This window comes from Corylus avellana, chromosome 11 (assembly GCF_965113065.1).
Source record: "Corylus avellana chromosome 11, dhCorAvel1.hap1.2, whole genome shotgun sequence".
NCBI classification, from domain to species: domain Eukaryota; kingdom Viridiplantae; phylum Streptophyta; class Magnoliopsida; order Fagales; family Betulaceae; genus Corylus; species Corylus avellana.
The window spans coordinates 1,464,110-1,484,139 of record NC_142500.1 but is presented as its reverse complement, the minus strand read 5'-3'; the positions used below and the strand labels follow the sequence as shown (position 1 = coordinate 1,484,139).

The 20,030-nt window shown below is 34.2% G+C and overlaps 2 protein-coding genes across 2 annotated transcripts; both read left to right on the top strand.

Moving 5' to 3' along the window:
• Positions 1 to 827: 827 nt before the first annotated feature.
• LPXA (bacterial transferase hexapeptide repeat-containing protein) lies at positions 828 to 4,855 on the top strand. Its single transcript, XM_059576282.2, has 10 exons — positions 828 to 914; positions 1,016 to 1,107; positions 1,726 to 1,850; positions 1,959 to 2,067; positions 2,869 to 2,961; positions 3,065 to 3,181; positions 3,283 to 3,366; positions 3,941 to 4,045; positions 4,139 to 4,225; positions 4,301 to 4,855. The coding sequence occupies exons 1-10, from the start codon at positions 833 to 835 to the stop codon at positions 4,418 to 4,420; spliced, it is 1,014 nt and encodes a 337-aa protein (XP_059432265.2). The 5' UTR covers positions 828 to 832; the 3' UTR covers positions 4,421 to 4,855.
• A 5,600-nt stretch (positions 4,856 to 10,455) lies between these two features.
• On the top strand, positions 10,456 to 12,102 carry LOC132165639 (transcription factor KUA1). The gene is made up of 3 exons (XM_059576283.2): positions 10,456 to 10,958; positions 11,090 to 11,286; positions 11,411 to 12,102. Exons 1-3 carry the CDS (start codon positions 10,655 to 10,657, stop codon positions 11,774 to 11,776), a joined length of 867 nt encoding a protein of 288 aa, XP_059432266.1. The 5' UTR covers positions 10,456 to 10,654; the 3' UTR covers positions 11,777 to 12,102.
• The last annotated feature ends 7,928 nt before the right edge of the window (positions 12,103 to 20,030 follow it).

Genomic DNA, 20,030 nt, shown 5'->3' with positions numbered 1-20,030 from the left:
AATTATTATTGTTTATTTTTTTGATCTCAACTCTATGTCTTTCAACTATAAGAAGGGGGGGGTGGGGTGTGTGGGGGCTCTTTAGTTTGTATCTCTTGCCATTGAGCAATGGTGTCATAACTAGCCTAAATATTACATTGAATTCGTTTAACTGAATAAAAGAAGAAAGATTTGGCATCAAATTTGTTGCAGGTGAATTGTAGAGAACAAAGTTTTTATCTAAATTACGTCGGAGAAAATAGTTTTAGGTTATGAACCCTAAAGTAACCATTTCTTTGAGGGACAAATGCTTAAGTGGTTCATGAGGTTTCATCTTTTATTCAACTGCTCTTTAAGGTTTAAAATTTATTAAATCGGTCCGTAAAGTTTACACTGTTATCAAATAACTCTCTTTGCACCTTTTATGTTAACTTTTAACGGTAACAAGTGACATCTGATTAGCATATCATGCCACGTCCAATAAAAAGTAAACAGATGTATCAGTCCATTCAGATAATTAATGGACCACAAGAATATTAAGGTTGTTTAGAATTCTTAAGATATTAAAATTTCCTCAAATTTTAGTAATTATTATTTAATTAAATAAATTAAAAAATTGTTACTTTGATGTCTATCTGTCTTTTAAAATAGAGTAAAACGATATGATAAATATTAAAATAATATAGTTATTAAATTAAAAAAAAATGGTGATCGGGCGGCCCTCCTGTTAGCCGTACATCAAGCACTCAGTCCAACAATCGAACGCTCCAGATTGACCCAGTAAACCGTACCAGATCGGCCCACGCATATAGGAGGGCAGCTTCGAAGTAAAGTCGCAGTGGGAGGTACACCCATGGCTTCGCTCCTGAAACTTCGCAAGCCTATTCCCTCGTCTCTCACCCTCTCCTCACTCTCTCTGCGCCGCTTCTCCACCTGTATTCTCTCTCTCGCATTGCTTTGAATGCTTGTTTCTCTGCTATACAACATGCGAACGCAGAGACTAACATAAATGTTGTATTTTTGGTTTTGTGCGAAGATGGGGCGGAGGCGGAGGAGAAGAAAGCGGAAGCGTTAGAGAGCTTCATTCACCCTTCGGCAATCGTGCATCCCAATGCTGTGATCGGACGGGTACTCTTTACTGTTTCACCTTTAAATTCTTATTCCACTCCAATTTTTGTTCCTTCTTTGTTTATTTTTTTTATGCTAACATGTGTCGGATTTTGAGATTTCATCCTTGGAATTAGGAAACCAAGTAGAAAATGCAGTTCTAATTCGAATGTTCTACTAAAACAATTGTTAAATATCATTTATTTCAAAATTTTAAGCGGATAAGAGAAGGTGAATTTAATTATTTATAATTAATATTTTAATATTCTTCCTCGCGTGTGGATATTCACATAAAAGAATAAATTTTTTACAATTAATATTTTAACAAAAATGCCCTTTAATTTTTTTAGTCTTAATTTAATTTTTCAAATGCAATTTTGTGTGTTTGATACTCTGTTGGCTGTATAGAGCTTTGATTGTCAGACTATGTGTAGTAATAGTAATAGTAATAGTAATCGAAATATAAGTTTGCGTGGAGCTCAATCTGCTGCTTAGTTGCTTAGCTTGCATTAGTGTTAATATATATGGAGGGTTAAGTCCATGTTCAAAGCTATGAAATTCTATCAATTGGATTGGTTGGCTGTTTATGTGCTTAATGATTCGTATAGGGTACGTAAAAAGTGATTTTTTATGGTGCAGGGTGTTTCGGTTGGTCCTTTCTGCACCATTGGATCCTCTGCACGGCTTGGGAATGGTTGTCAATTGTATCCTGGGAGCCATGTATTTGGAAATACGGATTTGGGGGAGCGATGCGTCTTGATGACGTGAGTTTAGATGATGATTTTGCGTTTTGTGTTTATTTTGTGGTGATGCGTACTTCGTCTTGTTCTTCCTTGTTGTAATTATATTACATGCTTAAATTTGTCAGGCAGTGGTGCTGTGGTTGGTGATGATCTTCCTGGACGAACAGTCATTGGATGCAATAATATTATAGGGCATCATGCTGTGGTTGGCGTTAAGTGCCAAGACTTGAAGTACAAGGTTGGTTTCTTGTGGCATTGATGCTAACTTATCTGTTTCAACTTGTGATGGTAACCAGATGTTTGCTGTTATGGAAATTTGTATTCTCAACTTGATTCACTGCTCTCCTTGAATGTGGCTTTAGGGTGTGTTTAGCATTGCTATTTCGCATACAAAAAGTGCGATTATAAATAAAATCACAAAAAAGCGTTTTTAAAAATCTTCGTTTTGAAAACGTAGAAAAATTTGTGTTTTCAAATCACAACGGGTGCTTTTTAAAAGCACACTATTTTAAAGGCTAAACTATTATTTTAAAGTTTAAACTGGGATTTTGCCAAATATTTAATTGTAGAAATTGCATTTTTAAATCGTTCATTTTTAAATCGCAAACTCTAATAGACCCTTAGTCTTATTCATACTATCATTCTCTTGGGAATTTTTTTTTTTTTTTAAAAAAAAAAAACTGTTTTGAACAGGTTACATTAAAACTGGTTTTGAAAACCAAGGATCCTCCTACTTTTTATTTTATGATAATATATTGCATATCTTGTTATGCTATTCTGTTATTTCATTTTTTTTCCCCCTAATATAACTTTCTCATGCACTCTGTTTGGTTTTCAGGAAAAAGAAAAAAAAAATGAATGAATGAAAATGGCCAAAGATGATTAAATGAGAAATATCATCTTTAAGCTTTGTTTCATGTATTGGATAATAACAGTCACCTGAGCAAAAATAAAAGGATAATAACAGTCGCAACTTAAATACATGTGTGGCTGTTTTGTGTACAGGATTACCATTCTTATTTATATGTCTGTTGTTTAGCCAGGTGATGAATGTTTCCTTGATGTTGGGGACAACAATGACATAAGAGAACATGCCTCAATCCACCGATCTTCAAAGTCAAATGATCGGACGGTATGAGGGAGTGACTGAGGCTGATTTCTTTTTCTTTTTCAAGATTTGAAACTTTTGCGTTAAATTTAGATTACTTCATATTTTAACTAGCATATACTTTCAGGTTATTGGCGATAACAATCTTATCATGGGATCTTGTCATATTGCCCATGATTGCAAGATTGGTAACAATAATATTTTTGCAAATAATACTCTTCTAGCAGGCCATGTTGTGGTGGAAGTAAGTCCTTTGTTTATTTTGCATGGTTTAACATCTTTGTATAATGTTATTTCTCAAATATTTTATATAATTAGAATTTAATCAATATGCTCCAAATGTAGGACTATGCTCACACTGCAGGTGCCATCGTTGTTCATCAATTTTGCTGTGTTGGTTCTTTCTCTTTTATTGGCGGGGGTTCTGTGGTATGATCATCTCTTCATAATAAGCTTTGAGTTGTCACTTTATGTAACAAGGAAACTGACATGGGTGTTGGTACCCAACATGGACTTGAGTTATTTGGCACAATGACTTCAAGGCTGACTAAACTGTGACACAGTTGTCAGTTCCAGAAAGGGTGTCTAGCACATGCATATTGATGTGTAGAACACTGCAAAAAAGCTGAAGTGGCAGTGTCCATGTTACATAGCCCTCAAGATTTTACTGAATCATTACTTTTGCCAAGGGGTTGGCCCAAGTCCCAAGGGGTTGGCCCAAGTGGTGAAGGCCTTGGTCTTGGAGGTTTGCTCCCTTCAAGGTCCAAGGTTCAACACCTATTGGGTGCAAACAATCCCTTAGGGCCATACCCCCGGGTGAAAAGCTAGTGATTTACCCAGTTCCATGTAGGAAAACTTTCGAGGGTGCAGTGCACAAGACCGAGGTTTACTCTGCAATGGTGGGTTCAAAGGGCCCTGCTTGTAGAGGTTCCCCGATATCAAAAAAAAAAAAAAAAGAGTATTATCCTTGAAAATCTAATTTCTCTATCTTATATGCCTAAAGATTTCACAAGATGTCCCGAAGTACATGTTGGTAGCTGGAGAAAGAGCTGAGCTTCGTGGCTTGAATGTAGAGGGTCTTCGGCGTCGTGGATTCACAGTTGCAGAGGTTTGGATGAAGTAGAATTTGACTTTCATGGTTTAAAGTTATAAATTAACATTGTTTGAGAGAGCTGATTTATTCCTTTGGGCAAGGATTTAGATAAATAGCCTGAGAATGGCTTATAGAAAGATATTCATGCCTGTTGATGTGAATTCAAATGGTTTGGAGGAGCGTCTTGCCGAAGTGGTATTACCTCTTTCTCTTCCCTCTCTGTCTCTCGCATAAGGCTTACACTTAAAATGAAGCTAAATCATTTTGCAGGAGCAGAATGAAGAATTGGCTCACATTCCAGCTGTCTGTTCCATGATGCAGTCTATTCGTAACTCGTTTGCAGAAAACCGCCGTGGAATTTGCAAGTTCAGACATTGGAGTGGCTCTTGAAAGCATGCTTTGTTGAGTGTGGTTTCTTCTTCCATCAAGAGCAAGTCTTTCCCAATTCTGTTCAAGTCATGAAGGGTGTAATTTTTTTTTTTCCTTTTGCATGATTGCAGTGAAAACTGTGGTTTGGACCTTTTCTCTTACTAGCTTCTGCCTAACAGCTTTTGTTTGTAAAAGCTGCTGTCGACTATTCTGTATTGTGACAACTCAATACTCGTGTAGCTTTAGGTTGACTTTGTTTGAAGGTTAAATCTGTCGCAGTTCACTGTATCTTTTAGAAGAATTCTTGTACAAGTCAAGGCTGTAATGAGAAGGAAAGTTGCAGCTGCAAAACTGTTTGGTAGAAACAGATTATAACAGAAGTGATGTACCTATATGAATTATGCCTTAAAAGCACCAGCAGGTTGTGGAAGTACATCTATTTTTCCTGATTCTTGACATTTTGATTGTTCTGCATATTGCAATAATGGTGTTTTTACTTTTTCAATCTTAGATGTATCAATTTTCTACATAGTGATTTATTTGACAAGCTATGAGAGATTCTCTTCTTTTATGAAAGCAAAATCAGCTAAGGTCGAATGACTTAGGTGCTGTAAAAAAAACAAATTACAGTAGTTTTTTAAACGGTCTAGATTAAATTTTACACGCTTTTTCTCACTTATGAAAAACTTTGGACTCTATTCATTGCCAAGAAACTGCTAATTGTTAGTCTTCAATGCCTTTGACTGGAAAATAGCTGCGTTGGGACTTAAATTGTATCTTCAACAAAATCCATCTTTGTATCTGCCATTGGGGATAATTAGTATATTCTGTTGCATATACTGCTAATAAAGCCTTTCTTCTTCATTTTAAATTCCCAATAAGCCTCAAATAAAATCCTGGAAATAACAAAGAAGTAATCACCAACATACTTGTTCAATGTAACATGCTTCTATCAGTTTTATGACAATTTCAATCTGAAATGAATGGCATCTCAGAAGGGACATAATTTTTCTCTAAACTTGGGAATTAAACTGATAAAAGATATAATAGAAAGAAGAAAAAAAAAAAAAAATTGCACAAAAAATAGCTCTGACTTTTAACAGAGTCCAAAATTGTTTAATGGAGCAAGTTTCCTCATCTTCATAAGAATTCTAATTTCCTGAATATTATATTTTACTTTGACCCAAAGAACTGATGACTTAGAATGACACCTTTATAATGTAGAGTTAGAAAGTCACTTCTTCTTTGTTCCTTTCAAAAAAAAAAATTTAAAAAAAAAAGAAAAAAAAGGTGACTTCTCTGTGGCATAAAGTATAATATTAAGGCATGATGTAGTAAATTAACAAATTCAAAGCATCAATATGACTTCACCAACTATTTTCTTGTGCCAATTAATATATTATCATGAAGAGGGCACTACATTCAAAGATGAATTTGAGGGTGGGGTCAGTTACTCGTAGGAGTTTGATTAACGGTGAGGATTGTTGTACAGTATGCGTTTGCGACGTGCAATTAATCTGAGTAAAGTTCTCCTACGTTCAAAAAAAAAAAAAGGACCTGTTGCAATATATTATCATAAGGGAAAATTAACAAATTTTGTCTCTGGGATTTGAACTTTTGATACATTTAAAAACTAGTCCCTAAATTTCTGCCCAAAAAAAAAAAGAAAAAGAAAACTCCTGTGTGGTGGGGGTGCAGGCACACATAAAATAAAAAATTATTATTAATTTATGACACAACTGAAATTTCACATTGAGTGATTACATGACAACTTGGCAGATACGGTAGAAACTCCGTTAATAATTTGGCCATTTTTTAAACTTACGAGACCCATCAAAATTTAAGAACTGATCTTTCATTTTCCCTTATCACAATGACTAGTTGTGTAACGATCGGTGAAAAACGCTAGTAACATTTACACTATCACTCCAAAATGATTGGTTAAGTTTCAATTGAAACCTCATAAAATCACTTATAAAACTCAATGTCACGTAGCACGGAATCAATGAAAAACTACAAACCTATGAACGAATTAATCATCTTCCCAATACGAGACTAATTAATTGCGTCAGCAATTGTTTATGGCGATTGGACTGAAGGAGGGAGATGATTGTAGAATTAGAAGCCGGGTAAAAGATGAAAGACTGTAGTTTTGGCCATTAACAAAAGAAACTGTTGCGAAGTCGCTGCTGCAACATTATTGAGAATGATATGATTTTATAATATAATTATATTATAATGAAAGATGGCAAGAGTGCTTGTACATTGGACATTCCTCAACAATTCTAGTTCTAATACTGGATTATGATCTCTGATGTAATCTTTCTTTTCTCACATTAGTGGCACACTGATGCTAATTAACTAAACTTAATTTTGTGTGTATATATATATAATCAATCTGCAGTGTTTGAGATCCTCTGTTCGAATGTGGAGTTGATTTGCTCCCTTTTGGTGTTAGCCAAAAGACTAGAACTCAGTGGTTGCTAATATTTTATAACTGAGAAGTTTTTAGAAAGATAATAGATAAAAATAAAATAAAATAAAAAGTGATACAGCGTGACGTATTGGGGCGTTAAATCTGCAAACATAAAATTCACTTTTTTTTTTTTTTTCCTCTAGAGAAAAGCAAACTCGCATTTATTAAAATAGACGCAAACTCGCTCAAGCAAGTGTCGAGTGAAGCTTTTGTCCTGCAATTCAACATCACACGAAATTTCTATTGACAACTCGTTTTAACCAAAGTAAACATTGGAATTGGAACTCATTTTACCTTAATTTGATATCGAAATCAAAAGATATGACGATTTTATTCCGACTGGTCTACTCGAGTTCATGATTATCAATTTGCTGGTGCACCTAACTTGTACCATTTTGATAATATTTGACTTGCAACACTTTTTCCTTGCTTAGAATTAATCCCAAACTCCTCAGTGAATCCACGTGTAATCTGGATTGCATTAGGGAGGGGCTAGCAATGAGCAGTATAAACTTGAAATGGTGAGATCATCCTATGTATTTGCACCTAACAAAAGCATGCCCAGTATACAGTGCTGTTGTACTTTATTTTGAAATTGTGAAAGCTGATCTAACACTTGTTTAGGGTGCAGTGCTTTTTACTTCAGCAAATTAATGCTACACTTCTGCCCATTTGCTTCTCTTAAAGTTTTTAACTTTTAGGCTTGTGTGGAAGCAACGGCAAAAAATTAGCACCACATCATGCAGCTCAGTAGAAATAAGTCTTGAGTGTGGTGGATCGCAGAATTAATAATCACAAAACTCACAACTCTTTTTGAAACCAAGAATCAAATCAAGGAATTGAGAGAACAAGAAAAAAAAAGATAGAAAATCACTCTTAGAGTGTTTCTTATTGAAAACTGAAGAAAATAAGTTGTTGGCTACGGCCTAAGCCGTTCTAGGAAAGTTTATATAGAAAAACAAGTACAAACCCTACTTGGAAAGCAAATTAAAACGAAATTTTGTCGAGTAGCGTTCGAACGGAACCTTGCGATGAATTCCTGCGGTCTGCTACTGACTGAACGTCTAGGGTTGTTTCAAATTATAGCACTCGATTGAACGGCCATCGACCGAGCCTCTTAGGTATCGAATGGCACTTTGACCGAGTCTCTTCGGAACTTTTTTGTATTTCTCTTGGCGCCCCGTTTTGACACGGTAAACATTGAAATTGAAAAATCTTCATAAAATATTACTTTGTAGTCCTTTGAATAGGCTTTTCAACGCTACCAAGATTTTCTTCATGTGAAATTTCAAGATATGACCTTTTTATTACGATGGACCTGCTCGAAAACTGGCCTGCATCAAGTCTCATTCAAGTTGCATAAGAAATCTTATTTCTTCTTCTAACTCCAATCCCCCCTCTTTTCCCCTTAGTCCAAAAACTGACCTGGAAACTAGGAATGTAACCAGGGGGTCAGGGGCCATGGCTCTATATTAGATTTAGCCTCTTATTGCTCTCAATGAAAAATGTTACCTTAAGGCCTTTGGATAATGGATATAGAACCAATTTCAACGACTTTGGTAAAAAAGACAAAATACCATTTTTCTGGATACTCGTAAGACCAGAAGAGGTTCACCAAACATAACCAAAGACCATGACACACAAAACTTCTTAGAAAGTTCACCAAGTTTAATGAATCGGGTTATTCGTATATTCAACTCCCTTCATGGTTCCACAGTTATTCAACTTTACATATGATATGATAATGCTGAAATCTGCATGGTCAATTCTACGTTAAAGAAGACCTGGAATCATTGGAACGAATGGCTAAGAGGCACCGGGGTAAGTCGGTGGAAATACTTCTAATGCCTTAGTCAGTTGAATGCTCTAAGCCATATGTATCCCCCGCCGGTTCATCCCAGCAGACCTGTAAGCCATTCGGTCTAGAAATTTCATGTCCTTCTTGCGTGGAATTGGTAGCGTAGATTTCAAAATTATTTGTTTTTGGTAACGTAAAATGTGCAACTTCAAGACTAAAACCGTTTACTTCTGAAGAGCTCATATGGGATCTACCTGTCTAAACAAGCAGTCGGACATCCCAAAATTTATTTGAACAGCTGATTTCCACGTGGCCTCTCTCACAAATAGGTGTGGATCCCCATCTTGTACTATATATAGTTCTTATTAAGAATAAGCAAGTCATTATTAGGTTAAGAAACTATGTTTAAGATCATTATCTTTTCTTCTTTCTATATTGAGCGAAGATTCCTTTGAGTTTTTAACCCCAAATGAGCCTGAAGTAATTGACCAGATGAGCGTGGTTGCTGGTTCAGGCACAGAGAAAAGGCTAAAATATTCCTAAAATTGGCTTCCAGATGCAATGATATGAGACCCATGACCCATCCTCAAAAGGTTGACCAATATGATAATAACATTACATTTAAATAAGACAAAAGCTAGTTGGGTGAGGTATCTACCAAATATATTATATCTCACTCCCCAACTTGTTCTGATTATTTTATGGATAATATTTACCTACATTAGAAAGGGAATATAATGTTCTCCTCTCTCTATTCAGCTCTAGATACTATTTGTGACAATGATATTTTTGCCAAGTACCATAATATATTTAAATAATGACAATAGTTTAATACAATATAAATTAGTATTTTCCTTGGACTATATATATATATATAGTATAAGAGATGATGATGTGAGATGTCCAACAATCCAAATAGTGTTACGATGGGATCCCGTACAATAATGCAATAGGACAGTTCATATGAGAATTTGTATGGACTCCCACCCATTAAGGCAAGCTCTCACATGGGATTGTCCTATTGCACGGGATCTAAGTCCAATAGTATGAATGTGGACAAGTTTTCTAAAGAATTCAACTATATTTTTGATCAAATGGTGATCATCAATCTGCGTTTTTTTTGAGTCTTTACTTTGTTGATAGGAATTGAGATGACCAAGCTCTTCTGAAGATTTTCTTTGGACTTTTGCATTACATTTGAAGATTTCTATTGACTTCGATCCCAAGGTCTTTGGTAGGACAAAGTATGAGATTGAAAATTCAAAGCTAATTTCTTCACATTCTTTTGTCCTATATTTTATATAATTAACATGGGTATATATATATATAGAGAGAGAGAGAGCTGCAGTGAATTTCCCATGAAAGGTGTCTTGGGTGATGAACATCACTTTCCTAAGTTCTCACTTCTGTGATATTTCTTCTCTGTTTACAAGTCATCTACCTAACTCCCAAGGATTGGAGGACTAATATCTCTCTCCTATTCCTTTGTAAATACCAATATAATATGAAAATATCAATAAAAATCAATCAAAAACTGAAAATACAGAAAAGTAGCTATCTAATTCAATGTCAAATAGGTGCAATGCACGGATGAAAAGTAAATTGGAAGCGTCCCCATCTACAGAATGTAGCATGCTAGAAAACTCCAGAGGACAAAATGTACCCTGTATATCTCCAGAAGGCAAAACTACCCCGTGTAAGATAAGCTTTCTAGAGAGAAAAAAAGAGATGAGAGAGAGGAGGCAGGGTCTACTTTATTATTATTATCATTTCTTTTGTTTACAACACAAGTTGAAAAAATATCCAACAATAAACTATGTCTATCCAATCATCTTCTCTTGGTGTGCATCCATTTTCTTAAGCCCCACCCTTACCCCATCATGTTATATACTACCAAACATATTAGTTATTTTTGTGCTCTCTCTCTCTCTCTCTCTCTCTCTCTCTCCCTCTCTGAGAAGTTGAGGTTGTCCCGGTGAACATGGGCAGAAAGTGCTCTCATTGTGGAAACGTAGGCCATAATTCAAGGACCTGCACAACTTACAGGGGAACATTTTCTGGTGGTCTTAAGCTCTTTGGAGTGCAGCTTGACCTTTCTTCATTTTCTGTAGTTGCCATGAAGAAAAGTTTTAGCATGGATTGCTTATACCCATCATCCTCCTCATCATCATCCCCATCTTCATCATTGTCCTCTTCTAGAATTTCCCTTGATGAGAATTCTGACAGAACAACATTTGGTTATCTCTCTGATGGTCTCATTGGTCGACCCCAAGAGAGGAAAAAAGGTAATCAAGTTTCTCATATCTTGTATTTTTCCAAATTTTCCCAACAATTCACATCAAACTACTTCACTACAAAAGTGACACTTTTTTTCTTCTTCACCAATCTCTAATATTTCCGTCTTCTTTTCGTTTAGGAGTTCCATGGACAGAAGAGGAGCACAGAACATTTCTGCTCGGGCTTGACAAGCTCGGGAAGGGTGATTGGAGGGGCATCTCCAGGCACTATGTAACAACAAGAACACCAACACAAGTTGCTAGCCATGCTCAGAAGTATTTTCTTCGACAAGCAAGCCTCAACAAGAAGAAGAGACGTTCAAGCCTCTTTGACATGGTAATATATAAAGATCTTCCTTGGATCACTTCTGCACAACCATGAAAACCAGAAACTATATATCCCTCTGGAGAATTTGATTTTCAATTGATTTTTTATATTTTTCTTGTATTGAACATGACAGATTGGGAGCAGCAACAACTATAATTCAAAGCCAAGTGATCTGGTTCCTGCTCAACACAACTCTCAACGTAAAATTCACCATGATACCACTCTGTCTCTGCTAGGCCTTACTTCTTCCTCTGAGCATATCAAACCAGATAACCAGGAAACTGACAATCCTCAATTAGCTTCTTCTAACAACCAGAAAGTACCTGTTTGGCTATATGGGTTGCTTGATTCCCAGCTGAAAGCTTCAAATTATGCAGCCAAACCCAGTTCCTCCATTGCAGCACCTAATCTGGAGCTCACACTCGCAGCTCCAAAGCCTTTGGAACAAAATAAGCCTTCCCCAGCACCCCTTATTTTCGGCCCTGTTAGTGTTACCTGAACACATTCATGGATAATCCATGGAAATTATGTCACCCCGAGCAGAAGAGAAGAGGATCAAGTACATGTATTATTCACGGTATTAATTATTAGTATAGTTTGTACATCTTAATGGGAAATTGTCCCTTTTTTTTCCTCTTTCAGAATAAATAGATCTATAATGATACCACCATGAAAACTAGTCAACAATCTTTACTGGATATGCCTGTTGTTCTCAACGGGTGACTGCAACATGTGTGATAGCAATATAGCTGCCTTAAGTAGTTTTCTCTTATTTAGTTGCAGGCTCAGACAGATTAGCATCTCTTATATATATTGTTCTCATCAGATGCAGAACATATTTACATGCTAGGTTTACAGGTGATGCCATTAAATTACTATTTATCTCGAAAGATTATGATTTGTGAGAGTTTTCCGTATTAAATGGTGATTTAACGTGATATTAGAACAAAAGTTCTGAGTTCAAAACTTGTTTCCATCATTTACTTCATTTCAGTTAAATATTTAACGTAGGTCTCCCTTAAACTTTTGAGGTAAATGATGAAATAAGTGATGATTTAACTTGACTTTCAGATAATTCTCTTATCACTAATATCTCTTCTTTTGAACCACTTTTGTGTCTTCTTGCTAAGTCTATGTTAAACTGCAGCTCAATAAGTAATTTGTTATATTTGTCACAAACTCTCACTTCCTTGTAGTGCTAAGTTGTCTTAACAGCGACAGATCCAGGAAAGAACCAAAGTAACTTGAGAAATAAAGGTTCTTTAGCTTCCCCACTCTTGGCAATAATTGAATATAAAATTCCAGTGCATTAGAATATACAAGGGAAATTAGAAGTTGGAATCTGTATTTGGGGGGGAATGTTTGTCTGTAATTTCAATCCAGTTGGTTTGATAAATAGTTTTACATTGTGATATTTGTTGTTTTTTTTTTTTTTTTTATTGAAAAAGTGTTACGATACGACAAAGACAAAAAAATGAAAAATAATTTTGAGTGTTTTGTGTTTAAAGTTGTTTGGTAATACTTTTACTAAGCAAACCCAAAGAGCGTTATCAAACGAACCCATTTCTTCATTTGTGTCTAAGCGTTCATTCAAAAAAATCTAGATTTTAGCTTCAACTAGCATTTTATACACCTTGTGCCTCCCTTTCAAGATATTTGGCACTTCTTTTGCTCATGTCTTCTTTTTCCAAAGCAAATTTAGCCTCAATTATTTATGTAGAGGACTAGGATTTAGAAATCAAACTAAGATTACGTTTGGCTCTGGGATTTCACATGCTAAAAGTGCGATTTTAAACAAAATCGTGAAAAATGTATCATCTGGAAGTACAGTTTTCAAAAATTACAGTTTGAAAAAATGTGTTTTCAAATCGTATGCATATTTAAAAACACACGATTTTAAAACCTAATCTGCAATTCTAAAGGTATAAAGATAAGTTTACCAAACACTTAACTATACTATTAAAAAATCTCAAGTTTTGAAATCAATAGTTTTTAAATCACAGTTTTTTTTTTTTTTTTTTTTAAAAAAAAAACCTGCAAATCCAAACACTTTTGACAACATTTTCAATATTGTGTTTCAAAGTTTGAATACTGTAAAAGTTTCAATCATATATATATATATATATATAGTAATTTGAAAACATTTCACAAATTTCAAGTTCTTTTTTTCCTTCTTCTTTGGACAGAATCTTGAACTCCTGTGGATATATATCAAGTTGCAGCAGAGGAAACCAAAATAAGATAAAGAAGGCAATCTCAAGTATGTGTGACCAGAAAGCTGACACATTTTAGCCTTCTCACTCCATGCTTTTCCAACAAGATAACAAAAAAATAAAGCTTTGTCGTCCATTCTCTGTGAAGCAAACACGTCTCACTATCTAGCGCTTTCTTCTCTACAAATTAATGGCGTTTCAGTCCCTTTATTTTATCTTCTATTCTATTGAAAAGCCACTGAGACTCTGAGACGGTTCTGCAGGGAGAACAGAGATATTCTTCTCCTAATTAATCATTTAATATATATATATATATATACTTTTTTGGCGTTTTGGTCTGGTCCTATTATGTGGTTACGATTCCTTTGAGATTACGACCTTTACTAAAATAAAAAATGATAAAGGTACAATTTAAACATAATTCTAGCCTAACTTTTCTCTTAAGTTTTTTTTTAAAAAAAATTGTCTATGGAAGAGAAAGAGCCTTAAACTAGAGAGAAAGAAATTTAGTCTAAAAGTTAGACCAAAGTTAGGTTTAAATTGTGATTGTATCACGCCTCTTACTACAATGATGTTGTTCACAAATCAAATTATTTTGTGGATTAGATTTCACTTGACTGTCTACAGCTTCATTGCGTATGTGGCGTCCCACATCGTCTGGATATGGAGATGTGCTAGCTTATATGTATATTTACACCCTTCTTGATAATAACGCGTTTTAAAGCCGTGATGATCATGATTCTAATCAAAACTCCACAGTGAAGCGAGTGTATGCAAGAGTAGTACCAAGATTGGTGACCTCTTGAAAAATCTAGTTCGAGAGAGCTAAAAGCGAATAATATTGTATATCAATAGGATGAGGTGTTACAACGGGTGCTTGGGAAGAAGTTTTGTATAATATATATATTTTTTTGATATGTCTGCACAAGAGGGGGGAGGGATTCAAACTAGTAACCTCCGCTTTATTAAGCGTAGTCCCAACAAATTGAACTATCTCTTAAAAACGATACTATCTTAAATTATATAGTATACGACGTAAAAGAAATATGTCGGTATTTTCTAGAGTTTTTGAGATCCGTAGGTTTCTTACATCTCCCACAGACACAGTGTTTGTTTTTGTATTTTGTCTGCATGAAGGAATACGATTTGTCATATTTATGATCACTTTTAAAATACAGTGACGTTTCAACAAACATTGTACGTCTGTAACTATCGCCTGAGGTGTCTACTTGTTTGGAATTTGGATCATATATTTACTCTTCACATGAATTGTGTGCAGGAGAAAACTTTGTTCTTTGGGACATTAAAATCAAAACAATCTTTTTTATTTTTTTTACTTTTTATCATCTCTAGTGTTGATTTAATTTTTGAAATGGCGTGTCCGATGATGGGTTATCTGCAAAATATTAAGAGCGTCAAAGGATTTGCCGGTTCGTAGAGCGGCAGATCCTTTGACGCTCTTACTATTTTGTAGGTAGTCCATCACCGGTCAGACCGTACGAAAAACTGCATCAACACTACATCATAATTGAAGTGATTTTTTTTTTTTTTTTCTTGTGTTTCTGTTTTTGGTTTCATTTTTTTAATCGGTTTGAATGTTCGAGTGTATTTTGAATATATGTCGGTTTTTAGGTTAGGTTTTTTTTTTTTTTTTTTGACATGTCTGCACAAGAGGGGAGAGGGGGATTCGAACTAGTGATCTCCGCTTCATAAAACTTGGTCCTAGCAGCCGATTGAACTAGACGGTTTTTAGATTAGTTGAAAGAAATTCTTTCAAACTGGAAAATTTGTTCTTTATATCCATTTAATTATGTTGAAAGGAATCGATTTCTCCCCTCTTTTAAGGCTTAATTGATAAGGTCCTTTTTTTTTTTTTGCTAGAGCTTGACTAACACTTTATTAATTATAGCATTTTAGTACAAAAAGGAAAGGAAAAACAATTATGTTCCCCTTAAGGAATCAAATTCTGCTCTCAAATTATATATAATCTTGTGGAGTTAGACACTTTATTTAAATGAATAAAAAAAATATATTGTTCGTCCAAAAATAGTCTGGTTAACTTGTTTTCTTCTTTTACTTATGTTAAAATATTAATTAAATAATTAAATCAATTATTTTTATCATCTTAAACCTTTACAATAAGCAACAATTTAACATAGTATTTGAGCATAGTCTTGAGTTTTCGTCGTTCATCTCTCATAATAAGCAGTAATTTAACAGCTCGCGTATCAAAAAATCGTATCGCTGACGAAATTACAGATGATGTTATAAGACAAACCAGTTAGGTCTATATCAAATATAAATGTCATAGCAACACAACACAGATTTCCAAAGTCTACACATTTGTGAGGTCCCTAACGAGTACACTGTCCACAGCAACAAAATGGCCACTTGTTTCCTCCTTTAATTTTTGCAATGTCTTTTTCGGGGTCTAAGATGACAAAAATATTCTCTATAAAATTAAAAATCTTATAAAGAATATTTTTATTATTGCAAAAATGAAAACCTTAAAGAAGACATTGCAAAAAAAGCAATAGTTAAATAGGGTTAAATGTAGTTAAATGTCAAAGTTCATAAATTGATAGGATAGGACCAACAAAATACGAACTTGATCTTTTATGGCAAAAGCTAGTTGTACACAAACATTGAACATATAAAAATCAAATAATAATAATAATAATAATAATAATAAAGTGAATTAATGGTGGAAAATGGAAGAAGCAAGAAACTAAGGGTCAATTTATAAAATTAAAAATAAAAAAAAATATATTAAAAAATAGGGTTAATAACTTTTTTGGTACCTTAGTTTTAATGTTTTTATTTTTTCTCTTGAGTTTTAAAACCAGACAAATCTAATACCTCACCTATGGGAAAAGACAAAATTAATACCTCTGTTAGTTTCCGTCAATCCCAATAAAACAGCTGAGAATCAAATCCAATCGGAAAGGCTTGCCGGCGATCTTACGCTTGAGGTAGAAGCGAACGAGTTCTTCGTCGGTCGGGTGGAATTAGAACCCAAAAGCGAGTGATGTTGCCGAGTCACGACCCATAGAATTCGAATTGTATTGGTCAATGTGGGGATTAGGATTAAGATTCAATTCCAATAGAAATGATTGATTAGGGGTGGCCGAATTTTTTATTTTTTTTAGGTTTAGGTTTTTTTTTTTATTTTATTATTTTTATGACATGTGGCGTATTATGGGCGTGACACGTGGAAATTTTGTTAATTGGGACTGACGAAATCTAACCGAAATATTGATTTTGTCCTTTTCTATAGGTGAGGTACCGGATTTGTCTAGTTTTAAAACCTATGGAAGAAAAATGAAAACATTAATACCGAGGTACCAAAAAAGTTATTAACCCTAAAATAAAAAATAAAATAAAAAAACATAGGGTCAGCATTTAGGGTTTTCTTCATTCCTGCCATTCATTTACTCCATTTGTAGTTTTGTTGGGTGCTTTTTGAGGAGGAAAGGGGACCATTCTTGCCTTGTTGGTGGGGCTGTTCCTCTACCTTCTTGCTTAAATGCACTTCATTTTCGAGCAACCAGACAAAACAGGCATGTGAGAAATATTTCTTCAATTCCAGCATCTATTTAACTGTTCATGTTTGTCTTCATGTCTTGTTACTTACAGATATCTGTCCCAGGAAAATTGCACCTAGGTGAAACAAATCTCAAAGGAAACATATTTTACTTCTCTGTTAAATGTGACATTCCAAAAATTTAGTCAAATATTGAGGCCTGGTTTGTTTTAGCTTAAAAAAATATTTTACAGAAAAAAGTTGCTATTTTTTTTTTCGTGATTCTTTGCAATCCTGAAAATTGTTTGAAAAATATTTTCTAGCATTTTGCTCACTCACATGAAAAATCGCCAAATATTTTTTTATATTTTCATATAATATGAGGAATGCGAGAAAGAGAAAGAGTGAGACGATGAAGAGGAACTGTAAAGGAAGAAAGTGTGAGAAAATAAGGTTTTCAAGGGTAGGATTAAGATCCAGTGGAATTGTTTGCTCATATTGTTTGCAATTTAGACAGGCAATTACTGGAAGGACCTTGTGGGGCCCACCTATCTAGGCTGGTGTTTGGGTAGCTCGAGATCTGCTCGAGATATTACAATTGCATGTCAAGGAGTGTGAGGGGCTATGAAAAATGGTTTAAGCACATGAGAAATATAAACTATTTATAAAGATGCTTGTGTGCGTTGAGTGTCACATTAGTTTATTATTAAGTGGGACTAAGCCTAATAATTGGTTTTACAGAGCTCCAGTAATAACTTGATTAGTTTTTCCGAAGTAATAGAACAGATCTAACCCACCTTTTTTTTTTCTTTTTTTTTTTTTTTTTTTCAAAATTCAGCATCTTGAATACACATGATTTCAATACACATGATTTCCTATCACAAAAAAGAAGTCTCCCCCATTGAGAATATTATTCAATATTCACTTCTATAGTGACCTTTGAAGTGCACCACACGGCTACTTTACTACCTCTAGGCTCTAGCCATCAATGAGAAGCCCATTCACCTCCCTTTTTTTCCTCAACCACCACATGTTTTTATTCATATTCACATGGTGTTGGGGTTGAGGATAGAACTTTGTACTGAACTTGATTGTGATCTTAAAACTTGCACTAATTTCTTATCTTCCAAAAAGAACCAAAACTTCCCAATTTGGATTCCTTACAATTCCTTACTTAAAATGAGGGGCAGAGAAAATTGTAGGAGGGGATCCTAGCTCGGCTAAGAAGTTCCATCTCACACCTACCTGCCTAATAACAGGGACAATCGGACAAGAATAATAACAAATATTTCTAATTCTAGGGAATCCCGTCCAAAACATCGACAGTGTATTTTTTTATTTTTTTTATTTTTTTTATTTTATTTTTTCATGTCTTTCTTTATATAAACATGTCTTAATGGCATACAACATTATGTGATAAAAAAAATATTAAAAAAAAATAAAAAAATAAAAAAAGACATCATCTTCATCCAATACGCCTTTAAGCTTAAACTTTTTTCTGGGTCAATCAATCCACTTTACTCAAACCTATCATAACCAATTTTTAATGAAAAATGAAATGTAGAATTGTGGTCTTCAAAGATGGTTTAAGTGCATATTTCATAGAAGATTAGTTCCACCTACTAATTTGTTAAATTAGTTGGCTTTATCTCTTCTATAACCTAGAGCTAAAGACTTAACTTCGAAATGCATTGACTAAGCAATATACCTAACTCAGATTAATATGCAGCCGTGTATGATACACATATTGTGATTATGACTAGCTAATTTTATAAGTACCAACACATAGGACAATCTCTACTTTTTTTTTTTTAATTAATTATTGTCCCTTTTTCTTATAGACAAAGTTGTTGATGTTTTTTTTTTTTTTTTTTTTTTTTTCTAAATTGGGAGAAAAAAAATTTCCAATTCAATCTATAAAATTGACGTGTGTTTCTCACGTTTTCATGAGAAACATGAAAAAAACTTAGTCCTCTTACATTATTATCCTTTTTGCATACTGCAAAGTGATATGGTAATGGGATAGGTGAATTGTTGAAAATATTTCATGAGAAGTAAAAAATTTCTCCTTTTTGAAAATATTCAACTTTTCCTCTATTTGTCTTTTTTAGGCTTTGTCCCAAGTCGAAAAGCTAGATGAATTTTTTTGTGATTGTTTTTTACCAAGTTTAAAATGACTTTTGGGTAGACATATGCTAGTCTCGCTATGCTTCGTTAAGCAAATAGAAAATAATAAGTTCAATCATTTACCTCTTTCTATTTATTTTGTCTTCCTTTGCTATGATTTAGGTTAATGCTCAACTTCCATCAAACTACATTAAAGAACTTCCATATAAAGTTGACAATCCCCATTACCTATTGACCTAAAGAAGGTTAATTAATATCTTTATAATTGCAAGCATCACCTATCATGATATTGATAGCTCTCTCTCTCTCTCTCTCTCTCTCTCTCTCTCTAATGGCTAGAGTTGTTAAGATTTAGCAGTGCATTTTACAACATTTTAAGCATCACTTTCGACCACAACATCATATACGACTTTCTGTCTGCTGCATTTTTTCTCGTATTCTATCACTTTCCTTGTGAAAAAAAAAAAAAAATCAAGTAAAGATTCCAAATTCTGGAATGTTATAGGAGAGAGGAAGGAGAATCCTTTTCATTAAGATATTTGACAAGATATTTTGATTACCCATAAAATATAATACGATCTCTGCCTGTTCAAGTTGACAACAATTGGGTGATTATAAATATCTTTAATATTATCTTTGTCTGCTCAATGTCATAGGAACTACCCAATGTTATGTGGCCTCTATTATAAATTCCATATCCTCCTAGAGGCTTACTTTGAGAGTTGCATAGTTTTTTCAAAAAAATTCATCAAATTTTACAAAAAGCTACTTGCAATAGGTGATTAGTCGTTCCTAATATGTGCTTCAAATTAAATAAAAAGGAAATAAAAGAAAAGAAAAAGAAAGTCTACCAAACTAATTGTTTAGGCAGGTAGTACTCTCCTTTGAGG

Coding starts and splice junctions, on each gene's coding strand:
- LPXA (XM_059576282.2), top strand. CDS start 833: ATGGCTTCGCTCCTGAAACTTCGCAAGCCTATTCCCTCGTCTCTCACC. Junction 1,851..1,958: donor GAGCGATGCGTCTTGATGAC/GTGAGTTTAGAT, acceptor TTTGTCAGGCAG/TGGTGCTGTGGTTGGTGATG. Junction 4,046..4,138: donor GTGGATTCACAGTTGCAGAG/GTTTGGATGAAG, acceptor GCAAGGATTTAG/ATAAATAGCCTGAGAATGGC.
- LOC132165639 (XM_059576283.2), top strand. CDS start 10,655: ATGGGCAGAAAGTGCTCTCATTGTGGAAACGTAGGCCATAATTCAAGG. Junction 10,959..11,089: donor ACCCCAAGAGAGGAAAAAAG/GTAATCAAGTTT, acceptor CTTTTCGTTTAG/GAGTTCCATGGACAGAAGAG. Junction 11,287..11,410: donor GTTCAAGCCTCTTTGACATG/GTAATATATAAA, acceptor TGAACATGACAG/ATTGGGAGCAGCAACAACTA.